The following is a 22214-nucleotide window of genomic DNA, read 5'->3' on the forward strand; positions in this document are numbered from 1 at the left end:
CTAAACAGGGACTCAAGAGAGGGGAGGCCAGAAGGGAGCAGGTTTGGCAAAGTTGGACATGAAATCATCATTTTGAGAGATTCCCTATTGCTCCCTCCCCATCAGCCTGCTACACTTCCAAATGCCAGGTATGTCGTGTGGAGCGGCTGGGACAGAAACAAAATGTCACTTGCCACTTAACCGGCAGCTGCATTTTAATCAGGCTACTAATAATATGAAAGAGACATCTCAAGATTGTCCTTTCTTCCCACTTCCGCCTGCCATCTACAGCAGCACTTGGGGGGGTGTCTCAGTTTGAGTAGGGGATAAAAGTTGGGGTTCAAGACCACTGACATGATGAGACCCCTCTCCCCATCGCTTCAACTGCTTGTCTGCTTAATTAAACTCACGGCACTCCAGTGCCTGATTCCCCCCTCTTCCTTCACAACTTGACAGATAGCAGAGAAAATTAATGGCTGGAGAGGGAATTAGATTGATCCTTTTTCTCACTATGGCTGGGTGACAAATCCACCCATAGATTCCAGAGTTGTCTGTCTGCGATGTTAGAGATCATTGCAGCCACCGCCAGACAAGGGGGCTGGGAGTGAAATGATCCAGTGCCCCCTAGAGGGGAAGACCCCCAAATCTTACTTTGTCACTGCTTTTTCACACATGTCTAGGGTCCCTTTTCGTCCCTCCAGGAGTGCCGGTGTAAATGTAGTTAATGCAAGCTTCTATCTGAACAAAAGGGGGTGCAATGTTCAGAAGAGTCAAGCAATATTTTTCATTTACTTTTTTTTTTAATCCACAATTATAATTTTTTAATGTATCATAGAAAAAGTATGAGCTTTATTGGATAGACAAAAGCATTTAAGTTTAGGGAAATGGGGTCATTCAGCTTTTTTTGTTAAGCTCCCAAGCAGGACATGTAATTAACCACATATGCAGTGCACACATAAACACACTATTAATAAGTAGCTATCATAACTACGATTATTTTTTATTAGATTTTCCCACCTTTATTACTTTCTAAGTATCACAAGACATTGAACATACATAATGCTCCTTCCTCCCCCACAATAAAAACCCTGTGAGGTTTGGGCTGAGATGGACTGATCCAAAGCCACCCACTCAGCTTTCACGCCTAAAGCGGCATTAGAACTCATAGTCTCCTGGTTTCTAGATCTTAACCATTAGGTCAAACTGGCTCTCTGTAAATAAATGCAGTAAATAATTATGCTCCATAAATGGATCGAAACCTCTTTGTCTAAGTGGGCAGCCGAAATTCAGTCTTGTGGAACTAAGTGTCATCATTTGAGTGTGTGCAGTGTGAAGTCATTCTTTTATCACTTTTGCAGTTCTTACTTTTTAAAAAATGTCCAACTATACGAAAATAGCATGCTGCTTCCTCAGAGATAAGGACTTCAGCCAAGCAATACTTTAACTTCTGTTGATTCAGTCTGTTGGAGGAACCGTTGATTTGGCTACAGAAACAAATATACATGCACGGACTTGTTCCAGAAATGAGCTGAAGAATTTCCTGGGGGATGTAATGATACAAAGAATTGTATCATTAAACTCACACATATATATACAAAACAGTTGCTGGCATCCATGCGCAAAAAGATCACAATTTCCAAGGTTTGTTTATTCAGCTCTTTATACTCTGAGATGATCTCCATATCTAATTATTCTAAGTCAGTGTTTCTCAACCTTGGCAGCTTGAAGATGTGTGGACTTCAACTCCCAGAATTCCCTAGCCAAATATGCTGGCTAAGGAATTCTGGGAGTTGAAATCCATAAATCTTCAAGTATTAAGGTTGAGAAACACTGCCTAAGTAGCAGGTCCCATTATTGTCTTACTGGGATTATGAGTGTCACAATCCAGCCATACGATGTCTAAGGAGTTGATTGATATATACGGATTAATTTATATTGTTGCTTTAAAAAAAGTTATTAAAAGCTTCCGTTCATTAATGCTCTGCTAGTTGTCTAAAGAATGCACCCTTAGTCAAAACTAAATATTGTGAGGGCCCCCAATGTTCACTGATATATAAAACGTATCTGCCTATCCTATATATCCATTTTTATTTTTTGTAATAATAATTATTAGATTTTTATCCCCTCTTTATTACTTTATAAGTAACTCAAGGTGGTGAACGTGCATATTAATATTGCTTTTTCCTATTTTCCTCACAACAACCCTGTGAGATGGGTTGGGCTAAGAGAGAGGGATTGGGCCCATGTCATCAAACTGGCTTTTATGCCTAAGGTAGAACTAGAACTCACAGCCTCCTGGTGATTGGCACGAAGTCATCTAGGTGGCTTTCTTGTCTAAGGTAGGACTAGAATTTACTGTCACTTGGTGATTGGCTCAATTGGTTTTTGTGCCTACGGTGGGACGAATTCAGTCGCCTGGTGACTGACCCAAAGTTACCCAGCTCGGTTTCTTTTTTTAGAATAGAATAGAATTTTTTATTGGCCAAGTGTGATTGGACACACCAGGAATTTGTCTTGGTGCATATGCTCTCAGTGTACATAAAAGAAATTTTCATGCCTAAACCAGAACTCTCCTAGTTTCTAGACCAGCACCTTATTGAGGATATGGAAGTCTATTTTCCTTTGCTCAACTGTCATAAACTTTGGGAGGTTTGGGGCCTGTAGCCCACTTATTTCAGAATCCAGGCCTAAGAGCAAATTCAAACCTTGGGCTCTAATTAAGCCTTACTTATCTACCAACTTGAGGGGGTGGATTCCAGTCCACTCTGCCAGGCCCAAGGCAGGTTTATATGTTTGACTAACACTTGAAATGTCATTCAATAGCACATGCAGCATCACAAACATTTCCTGGTTTGGAGTAGGTCCAGGACAGTGTTGCCATAGTAACCGGAGAGGGGGGGCAGAGTGGAAAAACTTCAATGCCCCACACTCAAGGGAAGTGATGCTACTGTGCAGCTTCAAATGTTTTTGTTTTGATTCTGGAAATGCTCCTTCATAGCAAATGGAAGAAATGATGGCCAGTAGGGAACAATTATGACCCTTTATGACTGGGGAACCCTAGCTGGAGCCTTCAGGAAAGGCTTCAGGGTGAGTTGTCAACCCTAATCTATCAGTCTTGCCAAATGCATGGAGTGTATACTAACTCCTGGAGAGCCACTTACTGGAATAGAAATAGGGTTCCTTGGGCTCTCTTATTATTTATTATTTATTATTTAAATTTTTATACCGCCCTTCTCCCGAAGGACTCAGGGCGGTTCACAGCCTGATAAAAAATACAAAATAATACAATATAAATACGATTAAAATATAATTTTAAAACTTATTAAATTGGCCACGGTTAAAATTTAGAATAAAAACCCATTAAAAACCCATAAGTTTAAAAACTAACCCAATCCAGCGCAGATGAATAGGTGAGTTTTAAGCTCGCGACGAAAGGTTCGGAGGTCCGGAAGTTGACGGAGTCCTGGGGGGAGTTCGTTCCAGAGGGCGGGAGCCCCCACAGAGAAGGCCCTTCCCCTGGGCGTCGCCAGACGACACTGTCGCGCCGACGGCACCCTGAGGAGTCCCTCTCTGTGAGAGCGCACGGGTCGGTGAGAGGTATTCGGTAGCAGCAGGCGGTCCCGTAGATAGCCCGGCCCTATGCCATGGAGCGCTTTGAAGACGTTCACCAACACCTTGAAGCACACCCGGAAGGCCACAGGTAGCCAGTGCAGCCTGCGCAGGATAGGTGTCACGCGGGAGCCACGAGGGGCTCCCTCTATCACCCGCGCAGCTGCATTCTGGACTAACTGAAGCCTCCGGATGCCCCTCAAGGGGAGCCCCATGTAACCCTCAAGGGGAGTGTTATGATAAGCCTCTTGGGCTTATCATAACACTCTTCTGGCCATCTTCAAACCTGGCATCTCTTTAAAAAATCCAGTTTAAGTACAGACTGCAAAACACATTAGAAACAGGAAGAATTTGTACCCACAAAGTAGCATTTCTAGATAAACCTGCACTCCAGCAGAAGTAAAAATAACAATTTCCTTTTGTAAGAAACCAAGTGATTTACTTTTGATCAGTTTCTGCCCAAGTCCTTCTCACTTAAACTTCTCTCTCTCTCTACCTCCCTCCCTCCCTTCCTCTCTATACACTCTCTCTCTCTCTCTCTCTCTCTCTCTCTGGCGCTCTGCACGTTTAAACTTATTTCCCCCTATAGACCTCTTTGGGAATACTCACTCCCCACTTCACCCCTCCCCACCTATAGCGTGTTCCAGTCTCTTTTTCCTCCTTTTTTAAAAAACCTCCTTATTAATAGTATCACATTATACAATCAGTGTAATACAATTGTTATATTATGTAACTTCATAATTATAGAAATGCATTCTATTTTATTCTATTCTATTCTATTCCCTTATTCTGCCCTGTATTATCCCTTGAGTTTATAGATATGCCTTCGACCATGTTTTGAGTGCAGCTTCTTATTTATTTATTTATTTATTTATTTATTTATTTATTTATTTATTTATTTATTTATTTATTTCATTAAGGAAATGCACCCACCTTAAGCCCAAGGGATGTGGCAGAAGTATTTAATAATTCATCGTTCTTTATACTCTCATCTTTCTCCAGCTCTCTTTAGGAGAAAGAATGAGCAAAGCTTAAAATATATACGTCTCTATCCGATTAAAACTGTAGAGGAGATTTTTTTTAATCATTATTCCCCCAAGGCACACACGCACACACCTAGTTTATCTCGCCTCAATCTTGGTAGTTGATTTACCCATGCTAGCCTCTGGTTACTTCTCTCTCTCTTTTTTTCTTTTCTTTTCTTTTTCTTTTTTGCTACGGCTGAGTACACACACAAAGTCTAATAGTTCCGCCTATTATCCTCTAATCTAATCTATGTATTCCATATCAGATCTCTGCACCGTCCCCCTCCCATTCTCAATAGAAACAATAGTCTCCACCTCTCGACTGCAACCCCCCCTTCCCTTGTGCGCTCTCTCTTTCTCTCTCTCGCTCGCTCTTGCTAGCTCGCTCGCTCGCTCTCTCGAAGTCCGTGGGATCCCCAATCGATCCCCTCCGCTCATTCCTTGCATTGCCTTCTCCTCACTGGAACCTGTTGACGGGATCTGCACCCAGGTAAGAGGGAGCCGGGGGGGGGAGGGGAAGAGAGGGGGGGAGTCCCGTAGGTCCGAGTGGGAGAAAGGGGTGAGCATGCAGGCTTTGGAAGAGGGGGGTACGTGAAGATAGTTGCGGGGTGCAACTTGGGGAGAGACAAAAATGTGGGGTCACAATCTGGCAGAGTTTCCAAGACGGCAGAGACTTGGCAGAGTTGTTCGGCAGGTGATATTCGGGAGATGGGGAAAAGGCTGAGACAAGTTGGGGGGAGGCTGCTATGGGGCCGAAAAGGGAATTTGGGGGGCAGTGGCTGGAATGTAGCGGTGAGGGGAGTGAAGATTGGAAGATAGCAGGGTAGAAAGCAATTCAAACGTGCTTCTTCAAAGGATAAGAGGTGCATCCATGGTGTAATCTAGAACACAGAGGGACATCAGTTGCACAGAGGTGGGATATTCAGGGGAAAAGTTGGGGTGAAATCAAAGGTGTCAAGAATCAGAGATGGCTAAATTGATTCTTGGGATGGGAAATGATGCAGAGAGCAATTCTGGGAAGCTATGAAACTGCTGGAGAACTGGTGGACTGAGGCAAGGTTGGTTCAAGAAAATACCTTTATGCAGACTTCTCCCTCTCCCCCTCCCTCTCTTAAAAAAAAAAAAACCTACCACAATTCAATTCAGCAAATTCATCCTATGACTATTGTTTAAGAAAACAAATTTATGTAATTCATATAAAATAAGCCTAGGGCCAATACTAATTTCAGAATATACTGCTCTATTAAAATGTCATTAAGTGTCCAACAGAAAGAAATTCCTAATTCACTTATAATCATCTCAGCATCCCTAAAAATTGGGGAGGGGTGGCGAAATAGAGAGGGGCCAGTGCTGCAAAACATGCTCTAATTGGAGTTTGAAATTTTGTTGACTGACATTTCATTTATCATGTTGCATTGATCTAATAACCTTTGATTTCATGCCTGTTTTGCTCTTTTTCTACTTGTTTTTATTTAAATGCAGTTCTGTCTACTCAGAAATAAACCTCAGCTCAGTGAATTCAGTGGAACTTGATTCCTATAAAGTGGCTAGACCACTGCAGTCCTGTAGCGCATCAGGCTATTTCAAACAGTACAGTTCGGATGTTTAGAATTTTTTCTAAAAAAAAAAATCTGTCGTCAGGTTTATTCACTGCACCAACATCCTAACTTTTAACCTGCTTGCCACAAAGGAAATGGGAACCATGATTTTGAAAAGATGGGTTTGACAGTATTAACAGTATTTCAGCAACAATATCTGTTGAAATGTTTTCTGCTAGGAGAAAGAAATCAAAGGAAATCTCTCTATAAAATAATCATTCACTTCATTCACCCAAACAGGGAAAGTTTGGGCAAATTTGGAAACAGCCAGAAAAGGGTCCTCAGCCCAAATTTTGGGACGTGAAGAAGTGACTCACAGAGTGGATCATGAGAAACTGGGATGAGGAGAAATAAATCTGTGAAAAACCCTGGAGTTTGGTTCAGAAAAATATAACCAAAAAAAAGAAAAGGGTTTGGGTCCCTTCCCTACAAAAATTGGCAAACGGGTATAGTAAGGTTATGTAAAACATAAAAAGACAAGTGGAGATAGAATCACTAGGTTGGTCTCCTCATTTGTTCAATTTTTTATGTAACATTTCCTACATGCATTGATGTATTAGATTTTTCCGATAGATAAAGGTCTGTAGATTTTAGATTTACATTTGCAATAGAAAAAATGAAAACATCTTCTTTTCCTAAAGTCATCATTCAGAATAGAAAAATAAAGGTGATTTTTAATGTTACATGTGACATCTACTTAACTGATGGAATTGACTGATACAGAATGTAGTGATGATTTGGGATACATATAGCAATGTTGTGAGATAACACACTTTTGGGGAGACCTCTTCTTTAGTAGTAAATGTAAGTGAGGGGTTACTGAGAGGACTCAAGCTAAAGTAAGTTACTAAAGACTAAATGCTATCTTTTAGTAGGCTGGGAAGAATCCTAAAATGTCGAAACACAAAACAAGCAAATGAACAAGCCCAAGCGTGCTTAAAAACATTGCAATAAGGCTGGACAGGTCTTTAAGGAAGTCCACAGTTCTACTAAATGAATTCTCAGTCATCATTCAAACTCTATATGCCTAACCAACCATTTTCTGCACATCTGTTTCTGAATACAAGGGGTTATCATCAAACATAGTCAACATAGACTAAATAGCCTTAGGCTGTTAGGCTGCTTGATATAGCCAATTTCCTATGGTTTAGTCATGTTTCTCAACTTTGACCGCTTTCAGATGTGTAGACTCCAACTCCCAGAATTCCCCATCTAGTTGGAAGTACAAACATCTGAAAGCAGCTAAGATTGAGAAACCCAGTCTAACATCAAGGTTACCATGATTAAGAGAAGTGCATTTCTTGCCTAGAAAGTATCATTTTTTTCTGCCAGAGTTTCCCCACCCCCCTGAAACCTACCTGAGATACCTATAAAGAAAATAATGAAATGTTCAGCTCAAAGCTTAAACATTGGTTATTTCTCCTCAACACAAACGGTAATAGATATTTCTTACGTAATACAAATCATAGTTCACCATCATAAACAGAAATACTTGCTCACACAAAGGAATTATTTTGGTTTCCTTTAAAGATAATGCCTGGTTGAATTTCTCAATTTTTCCAACAACAAAGAAATATTTATTTGCGTTGCCTTTTGCCTCCCTGCAAAGTAGCAAATTTGAGCTGTCAATCATTCTAGTTTAGAGATAGAACGAATCAATAATATTTATTTGGTCAATGAAAAGCAAAATTTAAAAGTACAAAAACAGTGTGAAGGAAATGAATACAATAATATATTAACAAGTAGCAAAATAAATCACATAGTATGGTATAACATTCACTCCTCTATTACTATGTTAATACAGTTGTTATCCAGATAATAAATCATATATATTTTTGGTTAAGGCTCTAGGCTAGAAAGTGGAAGACCATGAGTTCAAGTCTTACCTTAGCCCTGAAAGCCAGCTGGGTGACTTTCGACTAATCACCAGGAGACAGGGAGTTCTAGTCCTGCCTTAGCCATGAAAGCCAGATGGGTGACTCTGACCTTGTCACTCTCTCTCAGCCCAATCCACTTCACAAGGTTGTTGTTGTGTGGAAAATAGGAGGAGGAAGGTGTGTTGGATATGTTTGCCACATTGAATTATTTGTAAAAATAATAAAGACGGGATGTAAATATCAGTTAAGATATTTCAAACCCGAAGTATTACTTAAAACAAAGGTAATTATGTCTTTAGTAATTATTTCTTGCTTTCATTGCAGTAAGTAACAAGTAACATAAAATTTTGCTACTGCCCATGTAATGAATGGTTTTAAATCATGAGAAGTTTCATGTAAAATTTATCTGGTCTTAGAGGGAATTTATGAATTAGGAGTACAGGGTAGATTGACCTGATGTCTCCATAAAATTTATAATATAATAAGGGCTCCATAAGGGAGATACGCAGCTTAAAAATGTATAGATGAGAGAGAGATGAGAGGGAGGGAGGGAGGGAGGGAGGGAGGGAGGGAGGGAGGGAGGGAGAATGTGTGAGATGATTTCAACTTTATTGTCACCACATGGGTGAATCTTGAAAAGTTTACATACAATAACTGAAACATCAGGCTGCATTTTAAACTTTCCCATTTCTGGAGAAACTGAATGCCACTTATTAAGAACATATCCAGACACATATTTCCTTGAGAATCAAGCCCAATTCAAGCAAGTTTGCCTAAGGCAGCTTTGCATACCAACGTACAGCTGAGCATAGAAATAGAGGATGAAAATTAATGAGTGAATTTTTCTCCCCTTTCAGCACAGCCGACTATTCCTCCAATGACTGTCCGCCGTGGAGATCGTGCATCAGTTCCTATCCGAGAGCACATGGCCATCGATGTGTCCCCAGGACCGATACGGCCCATTGCCCAAATCTCAGCTTATTTTCCGCATCCTGGGCTGGAAGGAGTGCTGACGACACAAGATAGGATGAGGGGTGAAGGAACAACTGTACCCCCAGGAACTGGGGAAGGAGACTCTACTGAAGGATATGATTCAGATGAGAACAGTAAGTATAATTCCCCTGTCTGTAGAGAAGACATGAGCTTTGATCAAACTATATTTTAATTCAAGAGAAAGCAGTTGGCTACATCACACATTCCATGAAGATTCTCTTTCATTGACTGTCACTTGACGTATCAACTTCTTCTTTTCCTATATTTTGAAATTGCAAATCCCACATATAGATGCTTGACAGCTGGCAGTTGGATTTGCACACATTTATGTGCCATACAATTTATTTTATATATATATATGTCACAACAGTATACGCAAATATTGATATAAAACAATAACACATCATATATATATATATAAGCAAAAGTATTCAACAACTATATTAATTTGATATAATGAAAGGGAACAATAGGACAGGAACGGTAGGCACTTTTGTGTTCTTATGCACAATAATAAAAATCAAACAATACGTTTGATTTTGACGTAGCAGAATGTGTGAATTAACTCACACATTCAATCAATGTGAATACAACCATTGTGGATTGTCAACCATGGTTTATAATTTAGCAAAGCTAAGAATGATGTGCAATTAGAACCAGCAGGTCTGCCTCATATTACACCCATCTACTCACTCATATCTAGATTTTTTTCCCACACACCTACAAAGGCATATTAAAGTTTTGTGAATGGCCATCTAGAGGCTCATCCTTCACCTTAATGTCAACTTATAACCACACTGACATCCATATTTTCTCATATGCTCTCTTATCCAAACAATATGTTTGTCGTAAACAAGTCTGTCTTACAAAAATATGGACAATTGAATCTTCACTGATTGATTAGGTGCCACTGACTCAGCAGTAGTTCCTGTCACAGGAAAAAAACGTTCATCTTCTCAACTTATCTCTAACAGAAGCTCACAATTCCTCGAGGAATATTCACTGGAGGTTTTTAAGAGGAGATTGGACAGCCATTTGTTTGGAATGGTATAGGGCGGGGTCTCCAAACTTGGCAACTTTAAGATTTGTGGACTTCAACTCCCAGAATTCCCCAGCCAACTATACTTGGAGACCCCTGGTATAGGATCCACCATGGGGTTCGACTAGAAAATCTCCAAGGTACCTTCCAACCCTGTTATTCTGTATATCCTTGCTGCCCGTCCAACCATTTTATTGCTTTCCCTTTCTTCTTTGTTTCTCAATCTTACCTGGAGTACTTTATCTAAATCCACCCTCACTTTCATGACCTGCCCAAAGTGAAATACCTCTCTTCTGGAGAGGTATATTCCTCAGTATCATTTCCTTCAAAACATTCATCCACATACACGGTTCACTTAAAAGTGGTGTTTGTATGAACCCTTGTCACATTTATAGCCAATGTTCTAAGGAGAGTTTTGTGAACAGGTCTGCCATTATGATATTTAAGTGTAACCATCATGTTGTTCTGAATCTTGCTCATTCTTTGTCATATATGCTATAAAATATCCTTCACAACATCTCCTCTCCCCTATCATTTGCACACTGATCTGGAAATAAAATCTAGTGAATCTCCTGAGGTTTTAGGCTAAGTGAATTCAGGCAAAACTAGAAAACAGAATCCTATCTTTGCCCCGAGGCAGTCGTACTTAATTGTAAATAGCCACACTCAGTACACAATAAAATAATACATGCACATAGTAAAAGATAAACTTAAAAGGTCTGCAGAACATGATTTGGTAATTTCTCTTCTTTAAAGCACAACTGGAATGGGGAAAGTCGCACTTTTGAGCGAACTTATTTAGAAGATCTTATAAAAATATTACCGGTATATATTTTTTATAATATGAATAATATATATGAGTCTCCTCCCCACTCACAAATCAAGCTATTTAGTATCAGGCAAGATTTAAGAGACTCAGGTAACAGGGTTCACATCTGGAGGGACACATGAAAGCAACTTGTTCAATCATCTGGGCTCTTTTTGGACCCAGAATTTGAAACAGGCACATGCACAAATTTATGTTTATCTTTCTCATAAGCAATTCTTGTATGGCCAAGTTCTCCAATATTTGTTTCGTTACTTATAATCTATTGTGATTAAACAGTCTCTAGATTGTTGGACCCAAAATCAAGAATGATACAAGGCAATCATTTCAAGCTGAGTTCTTTATTGTTTCACCACTATAGACAAAATTGTATCCAACTGAGGACTCTACATCTCTGCCTCTGCATCTACAGTATACTCGGTGAGGTATTAGGGAGGGTCGGTCTTCACCCTCTTTCTCTCACACTTGGCATCTGGGCTGAGTTGCCTCTTACTCCTCTGGCATGCACCCCCTCCCTCCTGGGGACCCACCTTCTCACTATATTAGATCACAAAGTATGGTGAATTTATTCTCTGACTCTGCTACCTATCAGAGCAGAGCTAACTTTAGGCTAAAATTGAGTAGGCACTGGCTTAGCATGTCAAACCTTAAGGAGTGCCAATGCCTCCTGTCTCCTTACAAAGGAAATGCTAATCTTGCATCAATAGGCCCTGCATCACAGCTTTCTCAATACGGGTACAAAACAGTGATACGCAGTCACTCAAGCACAGACCAGAATAGTTGGGACTTTGTGGATTTTGGGGTTGGCTTAAGTAGTCAAAATGGCTCCAAGGCTTCATGGGATTATCATTTGCTGCTTGGGGAGCAAACCAATGGTGGGTTTCTACCGGTTCGCCCCAGTTCGGGCGAATCAGTATTGGTGGCGGTGGGAGGCTCCATCCACCCGCCCAGACATCATCATGGACATTCTGTGCTTGCGCACATGCACACTTCCAGTTCCGACTGGTAGCGAAGGTAAGTGGAAACCACTACTGGGGCAAACGAGGGGAAAGACTACTTGGGCTGCTTGTGAATTTTCCGGAGACCTTGGTTGGCAAACAGATTCTGAACAAGAATGCAACTAGCAAATCTGGGTTGCAAAAATCTGCCTAATCATTAGGTGGCAGTAAAAAGTTACAGAAAACTCTGTGCTGACCTCTAAGTAGTACTCTGAATCCCTGCAGCCTGGATCTGGTAACTGTAGCTTTCATGCATGTATTGTTCTTCTCACAGGACGAATGGGTGGGACGAAGTGACCTGCTGCAACTGGCATTGTAGTGGGAGAGGCATAGATGAAGGAAAGAATTGGTTCCCGCACACATTTATTTTTAGGACTAGGAAAAATACTAGATAGCCATTGGATAACCAAATCTTTTGGAAACATGCCCTGTTCTCACATTCTTGTGCTTGTGCTTGTGCTGAGACAAATAAATAAGCACAGGCTTTACCAAATTCAAAGCCTGAAAAGATTTGGTAAAGTCTGTGCACATTTATTTGTCTCAGCGCAAGCACATATCTACTATTCCTGTGCAGAGAGTTACATGAACTACAGGTATCAGTAGTCCTCAAAAATGCCATGGCACTATAAACTCAGGATGTCGGTTTTTCCCCTTGGACCTGCATCAGAAGAGTTATTGAAGCCCCATAACCCATGTTTCTGGGACAACCCATGCATGCAAATGTTCTCCCAAGCATCTTCTCTAACAAAAACAACCTCACAACCCACACCTCTACTGTTAACATAGCCCAGCATAAAAGAGACATTACATTTATATGCTCTCCCACAGGTGCATGTACGCACGCACACATACAGACACCGACTCCCGTAAGACAGGAGGGAGGGAAGCAGGAAGGAAGGAGGCTTAAATGAATGATAGGTACAGAGCAAGAGAAGGGGGGAAAAGGAAGCCAACATAGTGTTGTGCCGAATTTGAGGTGTGGCTTGGTAAAATAGAGACAAATATCAGGTATTCAGCTGAACAAAGATGGCCCCTCTAACAGAGAGGAAGCCCCAAACCCACAAAGATTCTTGTATTTATACCTTTTTCTTACACTCCACCCAGCAAGGCTGGCACATAAGAGATATAGGAATCACCCAGAAAGTCTGGCACACAGTAGATAAGATATCAAGATGTTCTTAGTACATAGGGAGGTTCTTTAGAGACCCTGGGTGGTCCGTGGCATCTCAGGACATTGGGTGTTTCCCTGGGGACTTTCCACAGACCTGCAGGTATCTAGAGATAATGGTGCCATCTGTACATACACGTCTTCTAGGCTTTTCCCAGATTCCGGGTCAAGAATAGGACTGAAAACTGTGGATGAATGGATCACAAGGGAGAGAGAGAGATCTATGTTACTAGACAGAGGCATGCACCCAAACAGAAAGCTATCCAGAAAACCTTACAAATAAATGTATCCCAATACAAAGAGAAGAAGTACGGTCTGATCACACATGTGTAGGGACATGTAAAGCCCACGTTTTATGTGGGCTTTAAAATTATGCAGCCTGGCTGAAGGCCAGGGGGTGAGTGTGGGGAGAAAGGAAGAATGCATCACGGTTTTTGCTCTGATCTCCATGCATCATTCATCAGCAGTTTGTGCATGCTTGCCATGCGCTCTGGGATCTGGCTTTTCTCAGGCAGAGAAAGGGAGCCTAACCACTGACCACTAGCTCCCAGCTAGCAAGAAATGCCTAGAATTGATGAGTGAGGAGAGGAAGCCCATCCTCTTTCTTCTCTTCCAGTTGAGTTTTATGGACTCAGGACTAATTCCTTCCTATCAATAACTAAACCATGGTTTATTGAAGAATTGGTAGGGGTGCACACTACCTGCTGAGCCATTAAGTGCCATAAACAGGACGCAGTGGCTGTGCTTATATAACACAGCCAAGCCGGAAAGAATTATGACTTAGCATATTTGGTGAACAAGCCCTATTTGTGAAATGGGGCAATAATGATAGGCCAAAGGCTAAGCAAGTGGAAGTGAATTTCCTGCCAAAATTGACAAAATGCAGTCCATGACCCAGGCCAAGAAACCTTTTTACTGTGGCAGACTATTGATCCATACAATTTATAGATCAATCACAATGTCTTGGAACACATAAAGGAGAGAATGCTTTGTTCTTGCCATTGAGGTACTACAAATAGATCCTACATGGCTCAGATTAAGTCTTCTAGCTTTAAAAGATGGGACTTCTAGAGATGGCTGGGTGGGTTGGTTGGTTGGATGGATTTATTTGCTCATAAATGTCACCCAAATGTGTAAATACATTTATGAAGACAGGAACAAGGGAAAGGCTCTAATTCACAAAGGCCAATGAGTTCTCCAGGCCCAGAGAAAAACAGGAGCAGAAGTAAATAGTGAGTCCCCAAAGTATGATCAAAAAGTCAAGGTGGCAGAAACAATGTCATCATAGCTCTGCCTGGTTTTTAGGTGTGTCACATATGCAACACACTTAAAAAACAAACAGATCTTGAATTGCACTGTCACAGCTGCCCTCTTGATTGCTTTTTTAACAATCCTTGCAGACATCCCTGTGGCTCCTGAATAATTCACAACTGGGCAACTGTCCAGAGAGAAGACATAGTATTCTAGGAAGTTTAATTTGCAGGAAAAAAGAGGCAGTGTTAAAGAAAATACACTTACCTTTGTGGACTCCTTGGTGCTCTTTGAGCTTGGTTGTTTGTTTTCAGACATTTCATTACCCAACTAGGTAACATCATCAGTGTAAGGGGATCCCCTGGTTTACTCCTTATAGTTCCTTAATTAGGATTTTGTTTTCTGCTTGATGGTTTGTCTTGTCTTGCTTATCTGGGTGTTGACTACTGGAGAAGGTGTATTCTTGTCCTTTTGTTTCCTTCCTGTCTTTTGAATGGTGTGTAGATACGTTTTATTTCTATGTGTCTAGTGATGGCTGATTCAGAAACATGTATCATATTTCTTTGCTTTGTCCCATGGGGAACAGAAGCTCAATTATTATGCATCTTCAAACTAGTCTACTTTATTTCGCCAATTAATTCAGGACATCACATTCAGTTTTTTTGGTGTCTAAATTAGATTATCAGAGGGAAAGGGAAGTGGGGCACTTGAGATATTCAAGATGAAAGTGTGCACTCCTATGCATAGCTCATGGACAGAGAACATTTACATAGAGATGTACATAATTTGGGATAGGGGATCATTTTGACAGACAGTGTTGGCCAGCCAAAATCATAAGCGCACTAGCCAATCTTTGTGCAAGTGTATGCAAATGGACAAATGTAGAGATATAAACCAGTTCATATATGGCTATGTTGGCCAAGCCTGATGGGACTTTTAGTCAGTTTATCTGAAGCAAGGTTGGGTCAGGAAGATTTGTTTGGATCATGACTGGCAGGGGAATTCTGGGAGTTGAAGTCCACATGTCTTAAAGTTGCCAAGGTGGAGAAACACTGATCTGGACAGATGGATGGAGCTGAATTTGCAGATTGTGAGTGGGATTGGAAAGAAAGCTTGAAGGAAAACACTGATAAAATGGATCTCTTTTTAACATTTGTTTTCCTTACTGCCTGGCCTTTTTCTAGCATCACTTGGGACTCTTGAATTTGATATTCTCTATGATCCAGAAAGCTGCACCCTTGATTGCACCATCCTACGAGCCAAGGTAATCATTCTGACATTCGTTCCTTTACTGGTCCTCAAAAATCTCTTCCAAAACAGCTTCTCCAAATTGGTGGGGTTGGACAACTCCTGTAATTTTTTGTTAATGGAGACACAGCCTATATTGGCGATGGGGGATTATAAGGGCTGCTACTCAACTTACTTAGAGAACAGAAGGCTGTGGAAGGTTTGATGAAAAGACACTGTTGCTTTTCTAGCACTCTCCATGCCTTTGTATTCAGCCTTTCTGCATCACATGTTGCGTTTTCACAATAAACGGCCTTGATTTAATAAAAGAGGCCACACCGGGGTGGGAAATCTCATTATGGAACCAGCAATGCTCATTTTAGCTTCTCTTTTCTCCTGCCCCACTCAGCCCCTTCTCTCTACCCCATCTACAAAGCCTTTAGAAGTAAGGCAAGTGCCCTTCAAGTGTCAAACCAAATCTCCGGGGTCTTCACCCAGCCGCTTTCCTGCAATCCTGACCCTCAACTCACACATCAGCAATATACAACATCCCCACCTCCCTTTCTTCCTTCCCAGCTGGTGGGCTTGCAGCATCTTCAAGCATCTCGGCGGCGACGCGCCAGGCAACCGGGTATCCGCAGGCATCTGGCGTTGCTGTGGCAACAGAAGAGGGCAAGGGGGGGGAGCATGGGAAATACTGCGGCAGTTCAGAACCACAGCAAAACTAACCCAGAACCGGCCACTTCGAAAAAAGTAGATGATTCTTATTCCCAACTGGCAGGTTTCTGTTTCCTTGGCGTCACCCTCTGCATCTCTAGAGATCGTGTGCAAACTATTTAGAGGGTATGTTTACATGAGTGAGGCTTTAAAAATATTTTTCTGACTGGTCTATCATTTTCCCTGTGGCAATTCCCCAATGAGGGTAATTTAGCTGGAATTTCTGCAATGGCTCTGAACAGGATTAAAATGCACGGCACTGGTAGTTCTGGGATTTGAAGTGACATCTTTAGGCCACCAATAGCATAAAGGTCGCCTTCCTAGCATAATTCCTAGGTAAATTAAGGCTTCCATAATGAGGCTTCGAAAAGTCCAACCACAGTTTAGATATGAATTCCCCACATCTGCAGTGAAAGTTAATTAAACTATCCTGCTTGGTTCTCTGTTCTTTATGGCAGAGATCTCACTGTTTGTAATTCTGGAATAATCCAACAAATTAATTATTGGATGGATAATTGATTGCAATTGGGAAACACCTGGAAATTGCTACTAGTCAGTATGTAGAATGAAGATACATTATGGATGTTGAAGATGGATTTATACCACGCTGGTGAAGTCACACTTGGAATATTATATACCGGTTTGGTCACCATGATACCAAAAAATGCTGAGACCCTAGAAAGAGTGCAGAGAAGAGCAACAAGGATGATAAAGAGTCTGGAGGATAAAACATATAAAAAATGGTTGCAGGAACTGGTTATGTCTAGTTTAATGAAAAGAAGGACTAGAGGAGACATGACAGCAGTGTTCCAATATCTTAGGGGTTGCCACCAAGAAGAGGGAGTCAACCAATTCTCCAAAGCACCTGAAGGTAGGACAAGAAGCAATGGATGGAAACTAATCAAGGAGAGAAGCAATATGGAACTAAGGATAAATTTTCTGACAGAACAATTAATCAGTGGAATGACTTGCCTCCAGAAGAAGTGAATACTCCAACACTGCAAGTTTTTAAGAAGAGATTGAATAACCATTTGTCTGAAATTGGATGATGGTTTCCTGCCTAAGCAGGGGGTTGGACTAGAAAACCTCCAAGGTCCCTTCCAACTCTATTATTTTGTTCTGTTCTGTTCTGTTCTGTGCTATTCTATTCTATTCTATTCTATTCTATTCTATTCTATTCTATTCTATTCTATTCATACAAGGAACAGTTAAGGGAACTATGTATGTCTAGTCTAGAAGAGAAGGATTAGTGGGGATATGATAGTTGTCTTCCGGTACTCAAGGAGCTGTCACAAAGAAGAGGGGATAGATTTATTCTCCAAAGCTCCAGACAGCAAGACAAGAAGCAATGTTTGGAAACTTGTTAAAGAGAGATCTAACATAGAAGTAAAGAGAAATTTCCTCACAGTGAGAACGGTTATTCAATAGAACAGCTTACTTCCGGAAGTTGTAGAAGATCCATCACTGGAGGTTTTCAAGACAACCCTTTGACCTGGATGGTGTAAGGTCTCCTGCCTAGAGCAGGGGGTTACATTAGAAGACCTTTGGGTCCCTTCCAGGACTATGATTCTATGCTCTAAGCCCCCTAGACCTATTCCAGGGTGGGAGTCTTAATCATTCAGACTCTTAACAGACTATGCAATTTTTGCTTTTGCCTACGAAGAGCCCTCCTCCTCCAGGGCAGAGCTGAAGACAGTACAGGTAGTCCTCAAAGTATGACGACAATTGAGATCAAAATTTCCATTGCTAAGCAAGGCAATTATGAAATGAGTTGCACCTCATTTTACAACCTTTTTTTGCCACACATTGAGTCCAGCTTCCCACCCCCCACCCCCATTGGCTTTGCATGTTGAAAGCTCACAAATGGTGATCATGTGATCCCTCGTGCAGCAAATGTCATAAATACATGCCGGTTGCCAACACCTGAATTTTGATCACATGACTGTGGGGATGCTGCAGTGGTCATAAGTGTGAGGAATGATTTTCATTTTTTCCAGTGCCATTGTACCTTTGAACAGTTGCTAAATGAATGGTTGCAAGTCAAGGACTACCTGTACTAGGTCAGCCATCAGACCCCACTACATGCAGATATCAACTTCTCTCTCTCTCTCTCTCTCTCACACACACACACACTTTTTCTTTCTCAATCTTTTTTTCTCTATTATTCTTTTCTTCTCCCTCATAAATTGCAGATTGTCTTAGTGAAAAAACGAATGGCAACGAACTCCTTTCTCCAAAAAAAATGGCTGCCTGTGGAGAAAAGACAAACATACTCTTCACCGGAAACCTGAGCCAATCCCTTGCAGAAGGATTTTAATAAATAAATCCTGCCACCCTCCCCTTTAATCAGCAAGTAATTTCGAGGAAAGGATCAAGCTGACTGTACTGCTTACAACACTTAAATGCTGAAATGAAATTAGCCCAGAGTATCACATCCATAAAGTGGAGTGGGAACACAAATTTCTATTTTTGAGCTGGAATTTTGAAATTTTGAGAAGAGAGGAGAACTTTCTACAGGCCTCCAAATATGTGGATATGCTGAAAGAATGACGAAGGATAACCCGAAGGTACTTTTTCTGAAGGCAACTGGACTTTCTTGTTTTTCCTTGAAGACATTTTGCTTTTCATCCAAAAAGCTTCTTCAGTTCTGACAGGATAATGAGGAATGGAAAGACAGCTGGTCATTTGCATCCTTTTGCTTCAACGACCCTCTAAAAGGATGCAAATGACCAGCTGTCTACAAGGAATATAAATCCTTCCATTCCCCACAATCCAGTCAGAGCTGAAGAAGCTTCTTGGATCAGAAGCGAAACGTCTTCAAAGAAAAAACAAAGTCCAGTAGTCTCCAGGAAAAGCACCTTTGGGACAACCATAACCTGGATGACTGAGAATCTCTACAGACTTTTATGAAGGATAAATAGAGTGGAATTAATGCCCATGTTTTTTTCCCAGGGACTGAAGCCAATGGATTTTAATGGCCTGGCTGACCCTTATGTCAAACTACATCTCCTTCCAGGTGCTTGTAAGGTAAGCCCTGGGTGGGTGGGGGGTCTGCCAGAAGGATGTCATAACAGGTCAAGTGGTTACAAGCATGTGATTGAAGCCCTGACCCTCATTCATATCCAACATGACCTAAAACAGTCACCAATTTGATTTTTTATTTTTACTCTTGTGTGGATACTTTTGGTAAGCACAGTCTCAAATTTACATCCCTGTTATTGTGTCTCAATTTTGGTCCCACACAGCCACAAAACCTTATGCAAGTATATAATATCAAGGCTCCTTCCATGCGAGCTTGACTCCTTACATATGCATTACATGTTGGTTTTGGGGGGAACAATATGGAAGCGGTCTTGTCCTTCTCTTGGGATGCTTGTCCAATTTCCCAGATGCTGCAGGCTTCTTGGAGTCTGAAAGTGTGGACGATGGTTTGGTCTAGTGGGGAAGGCACCAGGCTAGAAATCAAGGGACAGGGAATTCTACTTCCACCTTAGACATGAAAGCTGGCTGGGTGACTTTGGGCCAATCACAAGCATTCTCTAAGTTCTAGTCCCATTTTAGAGATGAAAGCCATCTGATTGACTTTGGGCCAATTATCAGTAGACTGTGGGTTCTAGTCCTGCCTTAGGCATGAAAGCTGCCTGGCGAATCACCAGGTTTAGTTTTTAGTCCTGCCTTAAGGATGAAAGCCAGCTGGGTGGGTGACTTTGGGCCAATTACTCTGTCCCAGCACAGCTAATCTCACAGGATTGTTGTCCTGGAGAATATAGGAACAAGAAGGAGTATTAGGTATACTTGCCTCCTTGAGTTATTGATAAAAATAATAAAGGCAGGATTTAAATAAATAAATATTTCAAAATTACTAATCCAGCACATTTGCCCATTCTTCTTGCTGTCAAAAAAGCGCTCACCTCCCCTGCCTGTCACACAGCTCTAGAAAGAGAATTAAGAAGATCTTGATTTAGTGCATTTAGAAATTAAATGGAAACTGAAGAAAAAGTCTCTAGTGGTTAGGATTTCTGTAATCCAATATTTCTCAATCCTCACAATTTGAAGAGGTATGGACTTCAACTTCCGAATTCCCCAGTCAGCTTTGCTGACTGGAGAATTCTGGAAGTTGAAATCCATACTTTTTCAAGTTGCTAAAGCTATGAAACACTGCTGTAATCTAATTCCCTTTTCTTTCAATAAATCCATAACATAACATAACATAACATAACATCAGAGTTGGAAGGGACCTTGGAGGCCTTCTAGTCCAATCCCCTGCCCAGGCAGGAAACCTGCCCAGGCAGGAAATCCAATTAAAGAAGACTTCACAAAAGTCTTCTCCATTGCTAGGATTTTAACTTAGAGAGTTTAGAACTCAGCTGCAGGACCAGAAAAGCTAAAACTGCAGCAATAACCACGCAGCTGAAGCCCCATCCCTTCTTTAGATGTCTCACAGACATTTTAAAAAGGCAGAACTTCAGTTGCAAGGAAGTAGCTGCCATCTGGAATTTTTGAACTCCTCACTGCAGATCCGCCTGAACCTTAGAAATCTTCTCACCATCTCCCATCTGACCCGAACTACTCATCCTGCTTAAGTTTTCAAAACCAGCTAAAGTATAATAGGTGCAGCCATCTAGCGGGGTGTGTGTGTGTGTGTGTGTGTGTGTGTGTGACATTGGCATAGAAGCTGGTGAGGATAAACTTTATCTCGCACATTAAACATTCTGAAGGAGAAATATAATTTACCATGTATACCTGTTTATAAACCTATCTGAAGATAAGCTGATCCTTCAATTTTTAACAAAAACACCAGGAAAAATGTGCCACCTGTGGATAAACGGATGCTCAAAATGTTTATATGTATTAATTTTCACAATTGGCTTATCCATGGATAATCCACAGATTATCCATTTCTCAAGGTATTCTGATTAAAAATTTCAAGGTTCATGTTATCTGTGGATGGGCTTATCCGTGAGCATATTTATTTATTTATCAAATTTATATAGCTGCACATTTCACAAAATGTGACCCTGGGCAGTGTACAATTATTATTATTTTTTAAATGTCAATAAAAACAAGCATTTAAAAATACAAAATATCAAGAAAATATATTTATTAATCAAATTTATATAGCTTCTCATCTCAAGAAAAATGACCCTATATACAGGATATATGCATACTTTTGTCCCGTACTATATATGGAATGCAGAAGTACACTTTACAAACAGGAGATACAGGTACTTTTAAAAAGTACATGTAAAAGGTAGAGTCACAGATACACTCCATCCATGGATAAGTCAAATTCAATTTTTGGGGTGCATTTGGCACCTAAAATTCTCAGCTTATTCCTAGTGTACAGGTAGTCCTCGACTTGCAACCACAATTGAGCCCAAAATTTCCATTGCTAAGTGAAAAAATTGTTAAGTAAGTTTTGCCCAAATTTCTTGCCACCGTTGTTAAATGAATCACTGCAATTGTGAAGTTAGTAGGTTATTGCCTGGAGCCTGAGGGATGGTAACAAGGCCCCGGAGGAAGAAAGCTGCAGGCCATCTCCCTTTAAGCTGGTAAAATGCTTTCTGAGGCACAACCACTGATTGGTTCAAAATTGAGAAAGGAGTTTGGCAAGGCTGTATACTGTCGCCCTGCCTATTTAACTTATATGCAGAGCACATCATGAGAAAGGCAGGGCTAGATGAATCACAAATTGGAATTAAGATTGCTGGGGAAGACATCAACAACCTCAGATATGCAGATGATATCATTCTAATGGCAGAAAGTGAAGAAGAACTAAACAGCCTCTTGATGCAGGTGAAGGAGGAGAGTGCAAAAGTTGGCTTGAAACTCACATTAAGAAAACTAAGATCATAGCATCCAGCCCTCTCAATTCCTGGCAAATAGATGAGGAAGAAATAGAGGTAG

At 41.0% G+C, this 22214-nt stretch overlaps 1 protein-coding gene across 3 annotated transcripts in view; it reads left to right on the forward strand.

The window, feature by feature from the left end:
- The first annotated feature begins 4839 nt into the window (after positions 1–4839).
- DOC2A (double C2 domain alpha) overlaps positions 4840–22214 on the forward strand; it is a 31989-nt gene continuing 14614 nt past the window's right edge. For 2 of the 3 annotated variants that reach the window (XM_058182091.1, XM_058182092.1), the window contains exons 1-4: positions 4840–5103; positions 8946–9194; positions 15548–15627; positions 19260–19334. In XM_058182091.1, coding sequence (XP_058038074.1) covers positions 8966–9194; positions 15548–15627; positions 19260–19334 — 384 coding nt within the window. In that variant the 5' untranslated portion in view covers positions 4840–5103; positions 8946–8965. Of the gene's footprint in view, positions 5104–8945; positions 9195–11324; positions 11367–15547; positions 15628–19259; positions 19335–22214 lie in introns of those variants that run through there. The other variant, XM_058182093.1, reaches the window with a different exon arrangement.

The sequence above is a fragment of the Ahaetulla prasina genome, chromosome 4 (genome assembly GCF_028640845.1).
Source record: "Ahaetulla prasina isolate Xishuangbanna chromosome 4, ASM2864084v1, whole genome shotgun sequence".
In the NCBI taxonomy this organism is placed as follows: Eukaryota; Metazoa; Chordata; class Lepidosauria; order Squamata; family Colubridae; genus Ahaetulla; species Ahaetulla prasina.